Source organism: Mytilus galloprovincialis, chromosome 13 (genome assembly GCF_965363235.1).
Source record: "Mytilus galloprovincialis chromosome 13, xbMytGall1.hap1.1, whole genome shotgun sequence".
Taxonomy (NCBI): Eukaryota; Metazoa; Mollusca; class Bivalvia; order Mytilida; family Mytilidae; genus Mytilus; species Mytilus galloprovincialis.
The window spans coordinates 60,510,054-60,528,175 of record NC_134850.1 but is presented as its reverse complement, the minus strand read 5'-3'; the positions used below and the strand labels follow the sequence as shown (position 1 = coordinate 60,528,175).

The 18,122-nt window shown below is 33.6% G+C and overlaps 1 protein-coding gene and 1 long non-coding RNA gene across 3 annotated transcripts in view; both read left to right on the top strand.

Moving 5' to 3' along the window:
* Positions 1–1,537: 1,537 nt before the first annotated feature.
* Positions 1,538–7,839, top strand: LOC143056723 (uncharacterized). Of its 2 annotated transcripts, none has more exons than XM_076229877.1 (3): positions 1,538–1,717; positions 3,807–5,039; positions 6,879–7,839. In XM_076229877.1, exons 2-3 carry the CDS (start codon positions 3,821–3,823, stop codon positions 7,118–7,120), a joined length of 1,461 nt encoding a protein of 486 aa, XP_076085992.1. In that variant the 5' UTR covers positions 1,538–1,717; positions 3,807–3,820; the 3' UTR covers positions 7,121–7,839. The 2 variants fall into 2 exon arrangements, with proteins under 2 accessions (XP_076085992.1, XP_076085991.1); XM_076229876.1 differs by lacking the exon at positions 1,538–1,717 and adding an exon at positions 2,849–3,401.
* Positions 7,840–9,340: 1,501 nt separating this feature from the next.
* Positions 9,341–18,122, top strand: part of LOC143056844 (uncharacterized) — a 28,091-nt gene continuing 19,309 nt past the window's right edge. The window contains exons 1-2 of the long non-coding RNA XR_012972536.1: positions 9,341–9,376; positions 11,449–11,537. This is a non-coding gene — a long non-coding RNA (uncharacterized LOC143056844). The remainder of the gene's footprint in view (positions 9,377–11,448; positions 11,538–18,122) is intronic.

Genomic DNA, 18,122 nt, shown 5'->3' with positions numbered 1-18,122 from the left:
GTTTACAAAATCTTTATTGTTTTGAAATATTAAGGATTCTCTATCTCAAAAAGAAATTTTGTAAACTTTCCGGAATGATGCTCTTCAACTTTGTACTTTATTTGGCCTTTTATAATTATTTCAATTTGATTCGAGTTGCACTGATGACGGTTTTTTAAGACGAAACACGCGTCTTGCATACAAAAGGTTAAGCCTGGTATCTATGACGAGTTTGTTGTACAACTATTTATTCAAAGTAAGAGATACTGCATGCAAATATAATAGTTGTTGTGTATCAAAGACATGAAAGATATGTTGGTAAAAAAATGACTATTTAATTTTCTTATAGAGAAAAGGACGATTTGTTTAATTAATGTTTTTGCCAGAAGGTATATATCACAGAAAGTAATAAAAATTAGTACATACAATGCAGAAAATGATTGTTTACAAAAATGAAAATGAATGATAACAAACGGTCGTCCCGAGGTCGTCCCCTAAAGTAACAGTATACTTATAGGCAGGAAAAATATGGTCAGAAAATTAAAAATATATATATACCTTTATGTATCGGGGGGGGGGGAGTTTGTCCTAAAAAAATACTCATTCCCCCTTAAATAATCAAAGAATGATCAGTGCCTTATTTCACTAAAGCCGAACAAAAGAAAGTAAGTGAAATATTTTTCAGAAAATCTATTTTTACTTAACGTCTGCTATTTTAATCGAAATGTTCGCTTAAGGCGGAGAATGTAAAGACCGTCTAATCAAAACCCATCAATCTAGAAACTAAAGTACGTTTTTATTGATTTCTTTGTACTGTAAATAACCTAAAAGGACATGCGCAGTTAAAACCATTTCATTCATGACGCATGTAAACATACATTGACCGAGATTAATTCGGGTAATGTCTACTACAGGAATTCGGGATGGTATATTGTTAAAGTAAACAAAAATAGTCGATTTAATGTTTAAACTTTGAAAGATATGAACTAAAAGATTGTTTTAACGGATGATTAAAAATTCAAAAACTAGGTCTACATTTTCAACTATTAACTCATCGCAAACTAAAAACATATTAACAAACACTAATAACAAAGATTTAATCCATTATAAAACAGAAAATACGCAAATTGATTCCGTTTAATCACGTTATCACACTCTACCTACTTAAATATTCTTAAACAAAAGAAATAAACCACACTTTATTTATAGAAATTGGTCAATGTGGGTCAATGTCTTTCACATGGCTGTGTTGACAATTTCAAGGTCTTGACGTCAGAACTAATAATCTCTAACACTAGCCACGCCTCTTACAGATTTATGCTTTAATAAATGTTATTTTTTCACAAAACTTGTAAATAAAAACGTAATTTCGTGATAAATATTTTCAAAAACAATTTGAGAAACAACCAATGGTTTTAAAAGTCGTTAAACTATATATAAATATCCTCGTCATTTTGCTTCGAGATTATTATATATGCAAATGAGATCGACTATTCAAGGAAGTAGTAGAGTCAAGGTTGATTGAGGTCACAACGTGAATGGGGCAAGTGCACTTTGACGAAAGAAAAGGATATACGTTGTAGTATATTAGAAAGCAGTTCAGTACGATTCGAACATTGAAAGTGAAAAGGTGTGAGAAAATAAGACGGATTTTTATTTGCTATTATATTATTATAGACTGAAACTTTGTTGAAGAAAGAATATTATTTATTTGGATTTATTGATTACTAATTTAGTGGTGAGTCACATTATTATTTCTGTATTTAATTAATTATTTCTGCATTTATTTTATAGTTTTTTTTATCAATATTTATTTATAATTGATAAGTGAAAAAGATAATTCAAAGTCAAATATATTTTGTAAACGAAAGTCTATTGAATTGCAAGAAAATAGTTTCTGCATTAATTAGATATTTTTAATTGGTGTCATTTTTTACTGATTAAATCTTTTCCCTTTCTTGTAATAATTATGTTAAAATAAAGAGATAGTGTATAGCTGGTACAACTTTTTATTAAGACCAAAATGACAGAGATGTGACTTTTTTTTTAATGTTTCACATAATGTATGGAATCTTTAAAATTACGATTCTATATAAATACAAATTTCTAAGGACAACTTTCATCTACTTTCAACTAATGTTTATTTGGAATAGAATCGAAAGTTACTTATTTGTTATTTTAATAGTTATTCATCTATTTATTTATTTATTTATTTATTTATTTATTTATTTATTTATTTATTTATTTATTTATTTATTTATTCATTGAAAGTAATATTGTAACGAAATGTCAACTTGTCATCTATGTACGTGTTAGTATATCATTGTATATAGTGCAGTATTTGCTGATTTTATCATTAGCGCATGCACTAGAAAAGTGAAAGTTTTAAAGACAAAGATGGACTTGAACATCAGTGTTATTACATGAAATGGTTAAAAAAAAACAATATAGTGTACACTACAAACATGATTTGTATTGTTTATACATTTGAACGAGCGAAAGTCACGAGGATATTAGATAGACGGATATATTAGATAGATGGACAAACATTAATGTCCGTTCAGAGAACTCACGAAGTGCACTCAAATCACTACTTTCATATTTCAAATAAGTACAGTGTTATTAGTCTATAATATGCGCAAATAGTTCTCGATATCTGATAAGAATGACAACGACCCATTAAATGTGAAAATAGAAAATATTTGACTAATACGACATTATCTGTAATGGAATTTAAAATACACAAAAATTTATTAAGAATTCTTGAGATAACGTTTACACATTTATCAATAACCGTATTGGCGGGCAAACAAAAATATTATGATACTATCTAATTATATGCTTTATATAATTGTAATAGAATCTATCAAATTTACTAATTGAAATGTTCGACTATTTGTTTTATTTTAATAAGTATATATTTGTTAAGGCGTACGTGACACAGACGCCGTGACCCGACTCAGTGTGTCAGTCGTTAACCGAAATAGCATCCATACAATCATTACTGATATAAATGCACTATTGAACGCCTGAAGGTAAAGAGAAGCAGTGAGACGGAAATTCTATTTCGATTTTTTTCACATCGTATGATTAAATATAGCACAATTTAATCAAAGTTTCCTAAAATAGCGTAATCTGCAGCGCATTGATTGTTGAGGCGTACTTTGCAGACGTTCGTGTTGGAAAAGGGTCGACAGAACTTTTTGTCAAAAGAATTGGATGATTGACGCAAATATCTTATTGATTTGATAGTAGGGAATCAGCAACCGTATTCTTTTGTCCTGAAATACTCCTGGCCTTGGAAGGAATGTTGATTCTCATTGGCTGATTGTTTCTCTATATAGACTGCACACTAACTGGCGCGTGCAATGATCAGAAGATAGACAAACGACAGATGTCGATTCCTGTATGGATTTTTCAAAGTACATTAAATTGATATTGAATTAAGTATAAATCATGCAAGGCAAATCGACCACACGTTATTGCAATTAATCTCGTTTATATTTAACCAAAAAGAGTAATGAACTCGTAATAAGTATATCTGGAGCAGTAGGTCAAAGTCATAACTCAATTGTATCTAGGTCGATGGTGTTTATTGTTACAAATATACGCCACGTCAGCCTTGGGATAGATTATTCTTACATGATTAAATATTATTTTAATTAAGTAGTTATAACACAATAGCTGTCGAGAAATTAGTCTGCACTGTAAAGTATGTACTTCATGTACTTAGTTACTTGCGTTAAGGAATGTTGTAAAACATTAAATCATAATTTAAATGGTGTTCACTTTGACATTTTATTAATTTGACTTTTTTTATTTTATAGATAAACGTGCAAACATGGATGATGTCCATATCGACCGAGGTTCCATATGTGCCTGTCGTCCAGTGTCATATGACAATAGGCTACATGCTTTACTCAGCAGTCAAGAACGCACTTCATTTGGACGATTTAATCATATTAACAGTGCACCAATGATGATTCCAAGAAGGATGGACTCTAATAATTATATACTGCCAGATGTTGATCAGAAACAGTCAAACACGTTACAAAGTGTTCTGATGGGCGACATTCCACCGGCATATTCTCATCTTACTTCTAATCGATTATCGCCATACTCGACATCGCCGGTTCAGCGACATTCACCAAAACTTAAAGTTCCATCCCATTTCAATTCTTACTCCGTTCATCGAACAAGTCCGGTATCTCCTCATGACCATTCAAGGGGCGTTTCCCCGTGTAGATCTCCATATTCATCTTCTCCCCGTTTGACGTCGTCGTCTCCGAGAATGACGTCACCACTTCAAGCCATGTCACCACTTCAAGCCATGTCACCACCACATTCACTGTCATCGCCGAATATTCCATCAAGTAGTCCACATTTACTGTCATCCAGTTTAGAATTACCACGATATAGTGGATTTTCCGTATCGCCGATGCCACCGTCACCGTTTTCTGATAGTTCCTTCCAAGACGAACCAATGGATCTCTCAAGAAGGTCCAAGTCAAAAGACTCTGATCTGAACATTGACGATTCGTCAAAAATTAAGAATGGCGATGTTTCCATGCTTAGAAAACTTCTTTGTGTTGGCAAATCGTTAGGTGGTGTTGGAAGCTTTCATGATAGCGATACCGATGAATCTGACTCAGACTCTAGACATGTAATTCATGTTACAGGAAATACTCGAGTAACTCTAGCCAAGAAAAACTTACTCCCAGTGGGTTCACGGGTATCTGATTGGTTAGTGAAAATAGTACAATTTGTTAAATCTGTACCGGAATTACATTCTGTATCTCACAACGATAAAATAACACTGATTCTCAATTCCTGGACTAAAATAATGTTATTATATATGGCTGAGGACAATTTTGAGTTTGTAGTGACACCCACGCATCATTCCAAACAAGATCTCGAGGAGTCGCAGGCGACCCCCTCACCAGAGGAACCGACGATGAAATCTTCCGAAACTATTCAGACCTTTATTAGAAAGTTCCAAGCCATGAACCTTGACCAGAAAGAATATGCATTCCTTAGAATGGCTGTCCTGTTTAATAGTGGTAAGTTATCTTTTCTTTTTATTCTCGTATTATATAACATATTTATGTGAAGATGTAAAGAACTGGAAGGCATTCTCACTGAGCAGTCACATGTCATATAATTATATTATAATATGATATTTCATCTTCGTACCGTATTAAGATACTTTTCATAATTCATTATTAGAATTTTTATACAAAGAAAAGATGTGTTGTTTCAACAAAATGAAAAACGCAAATGTGTCACGTGATGATTGTACAAATGTTATACGATACAACATGAAGGTTCTATAATTTGTTTTATTATGGAAACTCTACATCTTGGTATATTGTTCGGATCCAAAATATTGATTTAATGTAAGGCTGAACTTTCCATCAACTATTTCCATGTTAATTGCGCCTTTTTGCATGTCTGGCCTTGAATGATCGATCTGATGGACAAGCTCAATAAAATGTGCATTCCCATTGACCTTAGAGAGTGTCATTTAGCGAACACAAGGTTGATGCTTGAACAAAGACGTCGGATTTAACAAAGAGTAAAATGCCTGAGGGGCAGGTGCTTGTCATCCGGGTCAGGCAGAGTTGGTCCGGTTATCGACCTCGTTTTTTTTTAGATTTCTTTTCTTGACAAAGTGCAAATTTTGGGCAATAAATTTTAATATATTCAAATGCATAGATAAAAAACATCGATTACGAAAATAAATCTTCTGCTTTAAAGAAGAAGAAAATAAAACATTCAAATTCTATTTTAAACTTTATTGTTTTATGAATATAACTAAATAATGTCGATCAGCTAACATTCAAAAACATATGGAAAGATGTCACAAAATATCTATTAAAACATCATATCAATAAACGTGTGGGCTGTGACATAAAGAGATACATCAGTTCGTATAGGGAATGTTCTATTTAAAACTTTCATTTACAAATCGCTACCTGTATTTGGGAACTATTTATACATATCTGTTGCGAAAAATAGATTTTATATTTCAATTTAAGTGATGATAACTTACAGGATGTGGCTTAGTATTTCTACTTATAAGTACAACCCCAACGTGACTCAAATATAAATCATACTTCGTTACAGAACGCCCTTCAAAATGACATAAATCATACTTCGTCCTTGACGACCACCAAACTTTATAAGGCGATAACATTGAATTTGTAGGTCAAATTCTAAAAGTACGCCCTTGGACGCATTTTCTTTTTTTAAATCGGATTTGATATATTGCCAGTACATAAACTATTTTTATCTTTACTTGAATATTTAAAATGAAATATCGACCGTATATGTTGGATTTAATATAATGCCATTTTTGTCTTTTAAATTCCACACTACATAGTCTGCACTGACATCTTTTAATTTAAAATCCGTTTACGTATTTAAAAGACGTCATACATATATATTTATATATGTTAAATACCATCCCCAATTAAACGTTCAAGGGAAAATTTTAAATCTATTGATGTTATAATTTCCAAAATGAATTAATTACTTTTTTCATGGTCGACAATTTCATTTTTAATAATTGTAAGAAACGTTTCGTAAGTAAAAAAGAAAATGTACCGCAGGAGCTGTTACCTATGGTTTATAAATGCACTCAGTACGACCTGTCCGTCCGATAAAAAAATCTGAAGTTCATTCATGGTTCGTTGTTTTGGCATATTGCCAATCATGTGTTGATATGATTTGACTTGAAGTGGACGTTGACCTCATAAACAATTTGTTTGTTATGATGGCTAACCTCGTCAATCCCTCTTAAACGAATGTTAATATTTTAATCGATATCATTTAATAATGTGTCATTGCTTGATTTTTGTTGAAAAAAAATTAATATCTTTCCTTTTTTATCATTTCAGGATATGCCGGCATAGAACGACCAAGTGATGTAGAGCAAATCAATTCTTTAATACAACGTCTGCTTCAGGAGCACGTGCGAGTCTCGAGACCTAACGATCTTATGCACTATTCTAAACTGCTTCTTTGTCTGCCTTCCCTTTATGGAATCAATAGCAAAATGATTGAGAACTTGTTCTGTAAACATATCAATGGAAATATGGATATTGATGTTCTACTCAAAGAAATGTTGCAAAATTTGTGAGACTTGCTTCATTTTACAGCATTATTTATTACCATTTGTGAAGGTGCTGTGCGCCATTTTTAAGTTGCCAATATATTGCCTCATTCCATTCATGTCAGAAATCCCTCCATTACATGGGAGTGACCAATCAAAAACAAATAAACAAAAAATTGAATTTTAGCAATTGTACCAAGCATTATCATTTTAAATTGTATGAAATTCTTTGTTTTATTAATTCTGTAGACGGCAGTCTTTTTTAATTCTGGAAGAAGATATTGAAAGTCACTCCCAATCATTTCATTAAATATGCCATTTTATATTTATTGAATGTATAAAACAATTCCGAGATATGTGGTGTGTTAAGGAGCGAGAGGGAATTTTGTGGCTGAGTCTGTACTTTAGAGAAAATGTAAAAATCCAAAGTATTAAGCAATAGTCTCATTTATTTAATTTAATTTATTTTTTTTTGGCTATTATTATTTTTTTTTTAGCTGTAGAATCTTTGAAACAACGAAACCCAGAACAGCATAGCTTTTACTCTGTAAAGCCTTTTTTGAAAAATCAGCGAATTGTTTTTGTGTAATTTTCATTACATTTAACTGAAAACGAATAAATGAGTGTGGAAACACATTGTATGATGTGTGTAGGAATGATGTGAGCTTTTGTAAAAATGTTGTGTAATATATATTTTGTCTATTTATTTATTTTGATGCAAAATAAAACTGAAAATGTCAAAATAATTATTGTTTGTTTTGATTTTATGCAACGGAACGAATGGTGACCACAAGAAAAAAAAATGACATCACAATTTATAATATCTTTATACTTTAAAATATGAATTGTGTCTATCAAGCAATAAGCAATGCTATAAAAAATACAAGTGAATACCATAATTTCTCGTTGTTAACAGAATATGGATATATAGACTTTCAGAAAAAGGACATTAAACAGACAGTAATCAATAACATTACCACTTGACGTTAACCAGACAACAAACAATCAATCAAAAACCTTACCACTGGACGTTAACCAAACAACAAACAAACAATCAAAAACCTTACCACTGGACGTTAACCAAACAACAAACAATCAATCAAAAACCTTACCACTGGATGTTAACCAAACAACAAACAAACTATCAAAAACCTTACCACTGGACGTTAACCAAACAACAAACAAAAACCTTACCACTGGATGTTAACCAAACAACAAACAAAAACCTTACCACTGGACGTTAACCAAACAACAAACAATCAAAAACCTTACCACTGGACGTTACCCAGACAACAAACAAACTATCAAAAACCTTACCACTGGACGTTAACCAAACAACAAACAATAACCTTACCACTGGACGTTAACCAAACAACAAACAAACAATCAAAAACCTTACCACTGGATGTTAACCAAACAACAAACAATAACCTTACCACTGGACGTTAACCAAACAACAAACAAACTAGCAAAAATCAACCAATCAATAAACCTATAACTGGACGTTAAGTTAGCAAAAAATAACCAATCAATAACCTTACCACTGGACGTTTAGTTAGCAAAAATCAAGCAACCAATAACCTTACCACTAGACGTTAAGTTAGCAAAAAATCAACCAATCAATAAACCTACAACTGGACGTTAAGTTAGCAAAAATTAACCAATCAATAACCTTACCACTAGACGTTGAGTTAGCAAAAATCAACCAATCAATAAACCTATAACTGGACGTTAAGTTTGCAAAAATCAACCAATCAATAACCTTACCACTGGACGTTAAGTTAGCAAAAATCAACCAATCAATAACCTTACCACTAGAAGTTGAGTTAGCAAAAATCAACCAATCAATAAACCTACAACTGGACGTTTAGTTAGCAAAAATCAACCAATCAATAACCTTACCACTGGACGTTAAGTTAGCAAAAATCAACCTATCGATAACATTACCACCCCAGACGGTAAACCAGGCAAACAATTAACAATCATTCAATCAAAAAATTAAGGCAAACAATTAACAATTATTAATCAATCAAAACTGGTAATAACATTTTACACTTAGCCTATTTTTAGAGAGTATCGTCCTATAAAGAACAGAATAAAAAACTTCTGTTATGTAGACATGTATTCTATTTTTGGTTGTATATTCTACTTTTAAGTATAACATACAAAGATGTTTATTTCTGGTGCACTAGGGTTATCGGGTTGTTTACTTCACATTCTTTCTCATACGACAATCAAGAGGAATATAGTTGACTGCATAACGATTTCATTTATATACAATTGGTAAACAACTATATATTTTTTTTTTACAAATCAGAAATCTCGGTTAATATTGTTCGTTATTTGGATATTATGGTGTTGATGATGGTAGATCTAGTGTTTTTGCGTACAGAAATAGTCTGTTGTATAGACTATGGAATATTTAGAGATTGGGATGTGGTATAGACCGTGGACTCTATTAATTGTTGAACGACTATTTTTTTTAATTGAGACGGGAAATGGGGAATGTGTCAGACAACAACTCGACCAGATAGCAGACAACAGCCGAAGTCTACCAATGGGTCTTAATAAATACTTAAATCACCAGCCAAATAGTCAGCACTTCTGTACGTCTGTGCTGACATGAATTATCATTGTTATGGTCATATTTATAAATTAACTGTTTACAAAACTTGAACTCTTGAAATAAATAATAGGCTTTTCTACCCCAGGAATAGATTGCCTAAGCTGTATTTGGCAAAACCTTTAGGAATGTTGGTCCTCAATGCTCTTCAACTTCGTACTTTAAAATTTGGCCGTTTTAACTTTTTTGGATTGGAGCGTCACTGGTGAGTCTTTTGTAGACAAAACGCGCGTCTGGCGTAAATACAAAATATCTTTTGGTGATGTTGGGTTACTGTCTCATTAAATCTACCCTGTATGACAATTACATGTAACTTCCTAATTACAAACACTAAAAATAAATTTGAGAATGGAAATGAGGAATGTGACAAAGAGACAACAACTACAACAAAGAGCAGAAAATAGCCGAAAGCCACCGATTGGTCTTCTAACTGTTTATGCTGAAACTTAGGAGCTGCTAAAAAAAGTAACTGGCTGAGTTTGTAAGTCTCTTAGTTGAACATATTCGAATTAAACAGTCACATTGATTTTTATAAAACTAAAACAAGAACATTTAACATTTAAAATAGATATCAGTAGTTTTTAACATAGTTGTACATTTTTTAGGTAGTGATTTTTCCCGTTAAATATTATAATATACATTTTTTTCTATTCATAATTTTATTGGATACTATTCGCGGTAAAAAGGTGAAGATTTCAGTACTAAATTTCGAATATGCCTGCTGGTTCAACGTGTCAGTCATTTGTAAGTGTAGTGGGATTTTTTTCGTTTATACTCGTGTAAAAGTTCGCTTTTTAGATCTTTGCTTGTTTCTATATTGATTGTCAATTCATGTTGACGAAAACAATTTATATATTTACATATTTAATTATGGTATTGGTGCTTGATCTCTCTGGACGCACTTTTTTTATTTTGCTGGTGTAGTTATTCTTGTTGCCTGTTGTGACAAATGACTAAGTATCGTTTAAATTAGCCATATTACTAATTTTCATTTCTAACTAAAAGGAGACAGATATAAAAGGAACAATTAAAAACAAGTATGTGTGTATACTCTTACACCAGCACGAACACATCACATCATGACTAAATTTTCATGACATTGCAAATATGGTTCGGGTTCGGTACGGACATGTACTTTATGTTGTGGCGGGATAACCAAATTTAACTATGCTAACAAATGACCTTCTATCGTACTTGTATATCCTTGTACATGTCAAGAAATTTAAATTGCTTACAATATAAATAACTAAGATATCGTAGCTGTTGTACAACATATATATTTCCCGAAAGTTGATTAAACATGATATAGAAAGGGTTTTTAAATATTGCCAATTTCAAATGGGTGCATGGTTGATTGAAAAAAAATATTGCTATCTCGATTTTTCAGATCTAACATTATGTCTCTTTGTTTCACGAAGTATATTATTCCGGATCTCTACATTATATGTAATGATTATAAAGTTTTAGAATTAGTCATTTCGTACTGAATCAGCGGCGTTTATCTTCGAACAGTTTCTAAAATCATACCGTAGACATTTTAAAGCAACCACTAGAAAATATGTCTTGTGTACCCTCGACGCTTCAAAATTTCGTATATTTTTGTCAAAATGGATTAGTCAAAGTCAAAAGAAAGCATGGTCAAAATAATTTTCAAATATTTTGCGACATATCACAATTGCTAAAACCACGAAAACAATGCTAATTTCAGGCTCATACATTTTTTTAATTGTAGGGATGATACGGTTAATTAATACATTGGGACAAACTGTACTACTCAAATGTATCCGGTCAAGGTGGAAAATCGTGACCTTGGACAATATGGTAATTTCAAATAATGAATTTATTTCAAACAAATTATCTTTAAATTTTCCTTGTAGGCGGTGAAAATGATATTACTCATTTTATAAATCGCCCACAAATATTTGTCAAAATGTTCTTGTCAACACATCCTATATGAAGCAGGATTTTGTATATCAAGGCCTCGAACTTTACGTAGAACAGGTAATCGAATCTAATGATAAACTGTACAAATATTCATTGAAGTCAATGGTTGTTGAAAGTATGACAAATTTAAAGATATTATACATATCTATATAAAGGTAGGTTAATAAATAAATATAAACACGAAATACTGGAATCTCCCTTCACATATTAATTTACCTGAATATTTACCTAAAAGGCACAAATACACAGTGCATATGACGTTATCTTAAAAACCTACCTTCCTTAAACAAATACAAAATTTAACCAAAAAATGTCAAAGAAATTTTGTCTGTGTCAAGTTATCTGATGATCGTATTGAGTTTTATTTTTGATTCCTGAATATGAGCTAGAGATTAAGCGGGAAACTAAATCTATACGTAAAACATGGAACATTTTGTTGCCATTGATATGTGATACCAGCATAGACGTGTGGTTTACACGAAAGTGACAACAACCAAACAACATAGAAAACTCATGAAAAAGTAAAGAATCAGGTTTATTTTTGTCCCAAATCCTGACCCTATTTCAGCTAAAATGGTATTACGGAACCAGTCAAATTTAAGGCAACATTATAGTCCAAAAATTTGTGTTAACGTCAATGCGTAAATAAAATGATAAGAACTAGACAGATATAAGCTTATGCGGATTTTTTTCCAACTTACTAGATCCAAAGGTAAAAAGTGGGAGTCAAGAGCCGACTTTTTTCTTTCTTTGCTCACAGGTACTTGTGGGCAGGATACCCTTTTGGTTCCCCCTGAGTGGGAGTATCCCAAATGATCCCCTATGGAGTTCAATTTTTATTTATTTTTCGTTGAACGTTTATTTTAATTATTACAAGTAAAACAATAAAAATAGACGTTTAATGAAAAATAGATAAAACTCAGGGCACCCAAAGGGTATCCTGTCCACAAGTACCTGTGGCTTTGCTTTTACTTTAAAATGTTGCGACAGGCTAAATTCACTAGTTTTCAAGTGTTTTGTTAGACACGATTAGAGCTGGAATATACGACATCTCGGTCTCTCGATAAGATGCTGCAACGAGTCCACTGTCAAAAACAGCAGACAAGGTGAACTGCACTAAGCCAAACACGTAACAGAAAGCTAAAGATTCAGCGACGCCAACTCTCACGTGAACGGGGATGTACTCGTGTGTTTCGGAAAAGTAAGAAGTTCCTGTTAATATTTGCAGCTGTCGAAGTGTTCATGTCAAGTACAAATCCGGTGACAATCATTAACAAGGCAAGTAGGAGACGCAATTTGTGGTTATGACAATGTATCATTTTCGTGATCATTTGTGAAAGAGATTATCCGTAACAATCAAACGAGTCACAAAAAGCGTCATTGAAATAAGATATCACTTCAGTGTTTTATTATTAACCTTTTGTTCAGCAGCTAGCATAAAATCAGCAAACCCAATAAGCAAATCACAATAGGAAACACTTGTTCTGGAAATTGTAATAGGGGGATAGATATATGATAAAAATAAAGGGTAGAGAATATAGAAAAAAAAATTAATAAACATGCAGAGAATATCGGCGTGCTCAAGTATATAAAGAACAGGTTGTTGACCCCCTTACAAAAACAAATATGAGAGATATCCATTAAATGAGGGACTGCCCCTGAGACAAGGAATCATTTTACTGTTGAAGAAAAGGAAACAGAAAAATAAGATTTTGTAACTTAAAAACGGGAAACATTTAATATATTTGGAACAACTTTTCTAAAAGAGGGGTCCACTTATAATAATAAAGAAGATATAAGTCTCGGAATATTACAAAGTTCTTGGACATGTTTTGAAAATATAATACCAGAAAGATCACGGTATGGTTCTTTTGGGAAAAGTTTCTTCAAATGATATAAATATTTGCTCATTTGTACTAAAAAAGTGGTGTTTACAAAAAATATGTTTTATCACTTGAAATGTACCCCTCATAAAAGCGATAGTCATTACATTGAGAGGTTACCACTCATTTAAGGGTTGTTCCCAACCTGGAGAATAGAAATAAACAGGCAAACAGTTCACAAAAAGTCAAAGAAAATAAAATAGAAATGGAGAATCATCGTTCAAGACTGTCATAAACTTTATCAATCTGCACTCGTTTGTCTTTCTAATTCGATTATCTTATTCTCCCAACATTCTTTCGTTTGCTATCAATTCTTCCTTCCATTCACATAGTAAGGTCCTTAAGTATGTTTCTTGTCCTGGACGTAAACAATGGCGATTATTCCCCTGTCACGTGTTGTCTCGCTTAAATCCGTATCATATTTACCGAGCTTATATGACGTAAGAAAAGTCGTTGATATCTTACAGCTGTTATGTATTGTGGGGTTTTATTATGATGTTGGATAACTTTCTTACGTATTTGAACCTGATGTCTCGTTTCATTCAAAATCTAATTTAAATTTACACATATACATTTTGAGCCAGTATTGGATTCCTTATTATGTAATCTCTGTCAGATCATCGTGAAAAAACATTACAGTTTCTCTATATTTTAAAAGGCACAGTACACGTATATATTAACATATAGAATTGGACGATATTGAAGAGTTTTTTGATGACATTTTCTACACGTTAGTACTAGTTTAACTGCATATGAATATAGCACAGGCATATTTTGGTCACGTGAAATTCACCTAAAACGAACTTATATACGTGAAATTAACGTGAACATTTAAACATAATTTCACGTGAACTTAAACAAGAAGTAAATTGACGTGTTCATGTTTTTATAAGCCTATTTCAACTGATTTTTATAATTCGTTCTTATGTTGTACTGTTATACCACTGTCTCAGGTTAGGGGAAGGGTTGGGATCCAGCTAACATGTTTAACCCCTCCACATTATTTATGAATGTGCCAGTGCCTGTCCCAAGTCAGGATCCTGTAATTCAGTGGTTGTCGTTTGTTTATGTGTGACATATTTGTTTTTCGTTCATTCTTTTATATAAATAAGACCGTTAGTTTTCTCGTTTGGATTGTTTTACATTGTCATATATATATATATATATCTGACTATGCGGTATGGGCTATTCTCAATGTTGAAGGCCGTGCGTCGACCTATAGTTGTTAATGTCTTTGTCATTTTGGTCTCTTGTGGACAGTTGTCGCATTGGCAATCATACCACATCTTCTTTTTTTATATTAACGTATAAGCACGTTTGAGGTAAAAATTCACGTGAATTTTAAATGAGACTTCCCTGCATAAAAAAAAATATATGTAATTATTTGGTAGTTAAACTTTGATCATATTTTTTTTTAAATGTTCTTAAATGCATACTATGCGGTATGAGCTTTGTTGTAGGCCGTGCGCTGACCTATAGTTGTTAATTTTTGGGTCGATAGTGGTCTCTTGTGGAGAGTTATCGTATTGGAAATCACATCTTCTTTTTTTTTTCTTTTATATAAAATGTTATCGGCAAAAAACATTATCACTTTTATCTTTTTTAATTTTATTAGCTCAAAAATCCTTTCATATCTTGCATATAAATTCATCAAAAAAAAGTTAATTCTATGAATTCTTATAATTAGTAAACTTAATTTTGCATTTGTCATTTCTTTATATAGATATAGGAAGATGTGGTGTGAGTGCCAATGAGACAATTCTCTTTCCAAATAACAATTTTATTAACGATGTAAACCATTATAGGTTAATGTATGGCCTTCAACACGGAGCCTTGGCTCACACCGAACAGCACGCTATAAAGGGCCCCAAAATTACTAGTGTAAAATCATTAAAACGGGAAAACATTTGCCTTTTATGGCTGACTATGTGGTATTGGCTTTGCTCATTGTTGAAGGCCTTACGGTGACTTACATTTTATTAATTTTTCCGTCAGTAGGTCTCTAGTAATGGGAAGTGTTGTCAAATTGGCAATCACACCACATCTTCTTTTATTATATGATTTGTTGATTTTGTCAGTTTCTAATTTTTACAGGAGGGGGGGAGTGTACACGACAGTTGGTTAGGAATGCATTATCAGCAGTTGAAAATTGATTTATAATGTAAGCTTTCAATATGTTCCCAGTTTACATAACAATAGTTGTTTGTTCATGATGTCCGGTCTAAGATCTATGCCCTAGTTGTACTTGTTGACGTAAATTGTGGTTTTTCTATGTCATTCTGGTTTGGCATCGTACAAGGGAAATTTTGGCAGATACTACCATCCTTATGTACTTATATTAAAAGTTCATTAAACCAAGCCACGATCGTCATTAAAATTCATACTTAGCAGTAGAGTTTGTAATTGTATGCCTTAGACGAAATAGTTTTTTTTTCATTTCAGTGTCAGAACCGTTTTTGAAATATAAATGTGTCTGTAATGTATAGTCACATACAATTTTGACCAAATCATTGCCACACCAAATTATTTCTTCTTCTTCACTGTTAGCTTTATTTTCCAAAATAATTCTGATATTTAATTGCTGATTGTATAATCAGTTATGTAGTTATAGCTAACATGTTGTAACCCTCCTCATTTTGCAACCCCGTTGACCTTTAACTTTTTTAAAACACCGTCTTGCGACATGTATGTACGCCAAAACTCTTATTTTTTCTGCCTAATAGCTTTTAATTCAGAAATAAGCACATTAACCATATATTTTTTCTATAAGTTTGATATTACATTTTTTACTTTCATGAAAATGTTGCTTTTTTGAATTTCGGAAAAAACAACTATACCTAGAATGACGTGTTTCTTTCTTGTCGACAATTGTCCTACATCCATCTTTATTCATAAATGTAAAAAAAAGGAAGATATAACAAGCGGTTAAATGCAAGTGTATCTCTAAAATATGTATGATAAACAGACAAAAGAACATTTCAAAATCCGAAAGTCTACCTATATACGCGGACATTGTTCTATATATTAACATCTCTATAAAAAGTGCGTGGGAAAAGACCATTTCAAGACATTTCCATTTAAAAAAATAAAGACAAATTTGATGTTAACGTACGCGTTGAAAACAAAAAAAAAGTCATTATATATGTTCGTCTATTGTTTTTATCCTTTTCAGACCTCAAATGTACATATAGTAAGTAGTGAGGAAATGAGAATTCTGCCGCAAGACCATTTTCCATGCAGAAATCCTGCATCAGACCCCAAATTTGGGCCCCCGGGATGCAAATGGGTCTGGAGTGAGTCGGGGATGCTGAAAAAGTGCTTGGAGGTAAGAATTCACCAAAATAGATTAAAAAATTTGGAAATCCAATAAATCATGAATTCTGAATCTTTTCAAAAGATGGATCAGCAAATCCGATTGCTAGGTTCCGTGCGGGAAGAGAGCGACGAGGATGTGAGAAAAAGGGCACTGGTTCAAAGGGAAGCCAGACGCGAGTCAACCCCCCTGAGCTGGCGCGACCTGCCTTGGGAAATATTCCAAGTGGTAGACGTCAAGGAGACAAAAAGTCAGTACGGGGAGGGTATGATTCTGACGTTGGAGAGGAAAGGGGGAAAGACCTTGGTCTGGGCGTGCAGCAGGTTGATCCGGGAGATGAGGCGAATACCACGGGAAAAGTGGCACCTGCTCAAGATTGATAACTATGGGATGAAGAAGGCAAAGAAGAGCGGGTACGACTACTTCGACTTCGATGTGGTAATTTGAGAGGGGGCGTGGGAGAATCCTTTTCTGATGGGGAAACCCATCGGAAAAAGATACTGGAGGACTGGGATCAGCGAGGGTCTTGGGAATGCTTGGCTAGACTTTCGCTAAATGGGGGCAAGGGCTGGCGCAGTCGATCCTTTCCATCGAAGTAATTCTTCAGGCAGACGGCAGGGGCACCATCTTCACCTGGGAGCTGAGACTGATAGGATCTGGCCAAGCGGAGAGTATCGCGATGCTTCATCTTCTTCTTGACGATTCGCTTGGCGATCAGCGAGAGCACTAGGCTGGTCGTAGCACTCAAGCAGGCGAGGGATCCAAGGGGGAGGGACGCCGCGACACCAACCCCGGTCAAGGCCGATCCCATGGTGCCGCTGGTGAGCAATAGACTGCTGATCGAGGCCGCAGCCAGGACGATGGAGACTACCTTATCAAGTCGCTTATAGATCCGAAGCATTCTGACATATTTCTGGACCTCGGAATCCAGGAAATCATCGAGTCTGGAATCTACTTCGTCGGTCATTTATCTAAGGAGGTTCTAGAGAAGCATACCAAGGAGGGGTACGTTTTTGAAAGGGCTATTAGGACCTAAGATCAGGCCGGAACCATCGTGGAATTGCTGACCCCGCTTCAGGTAGAGTCCGTCACCTTGGATGATGCGGGCATTGGACGGTTTGAGGTAAAGACCTTTGCCGCTAGGTTTCACCGTGCACACACATCCACCACGCTTCAAGTACAACCCAGAGCCGATGGCTTTGGAGATAGCAGTGCTACCCAAACCACTCAAAGCACCCACTCCGAGGGCAGGTAAAATGGTCTTGG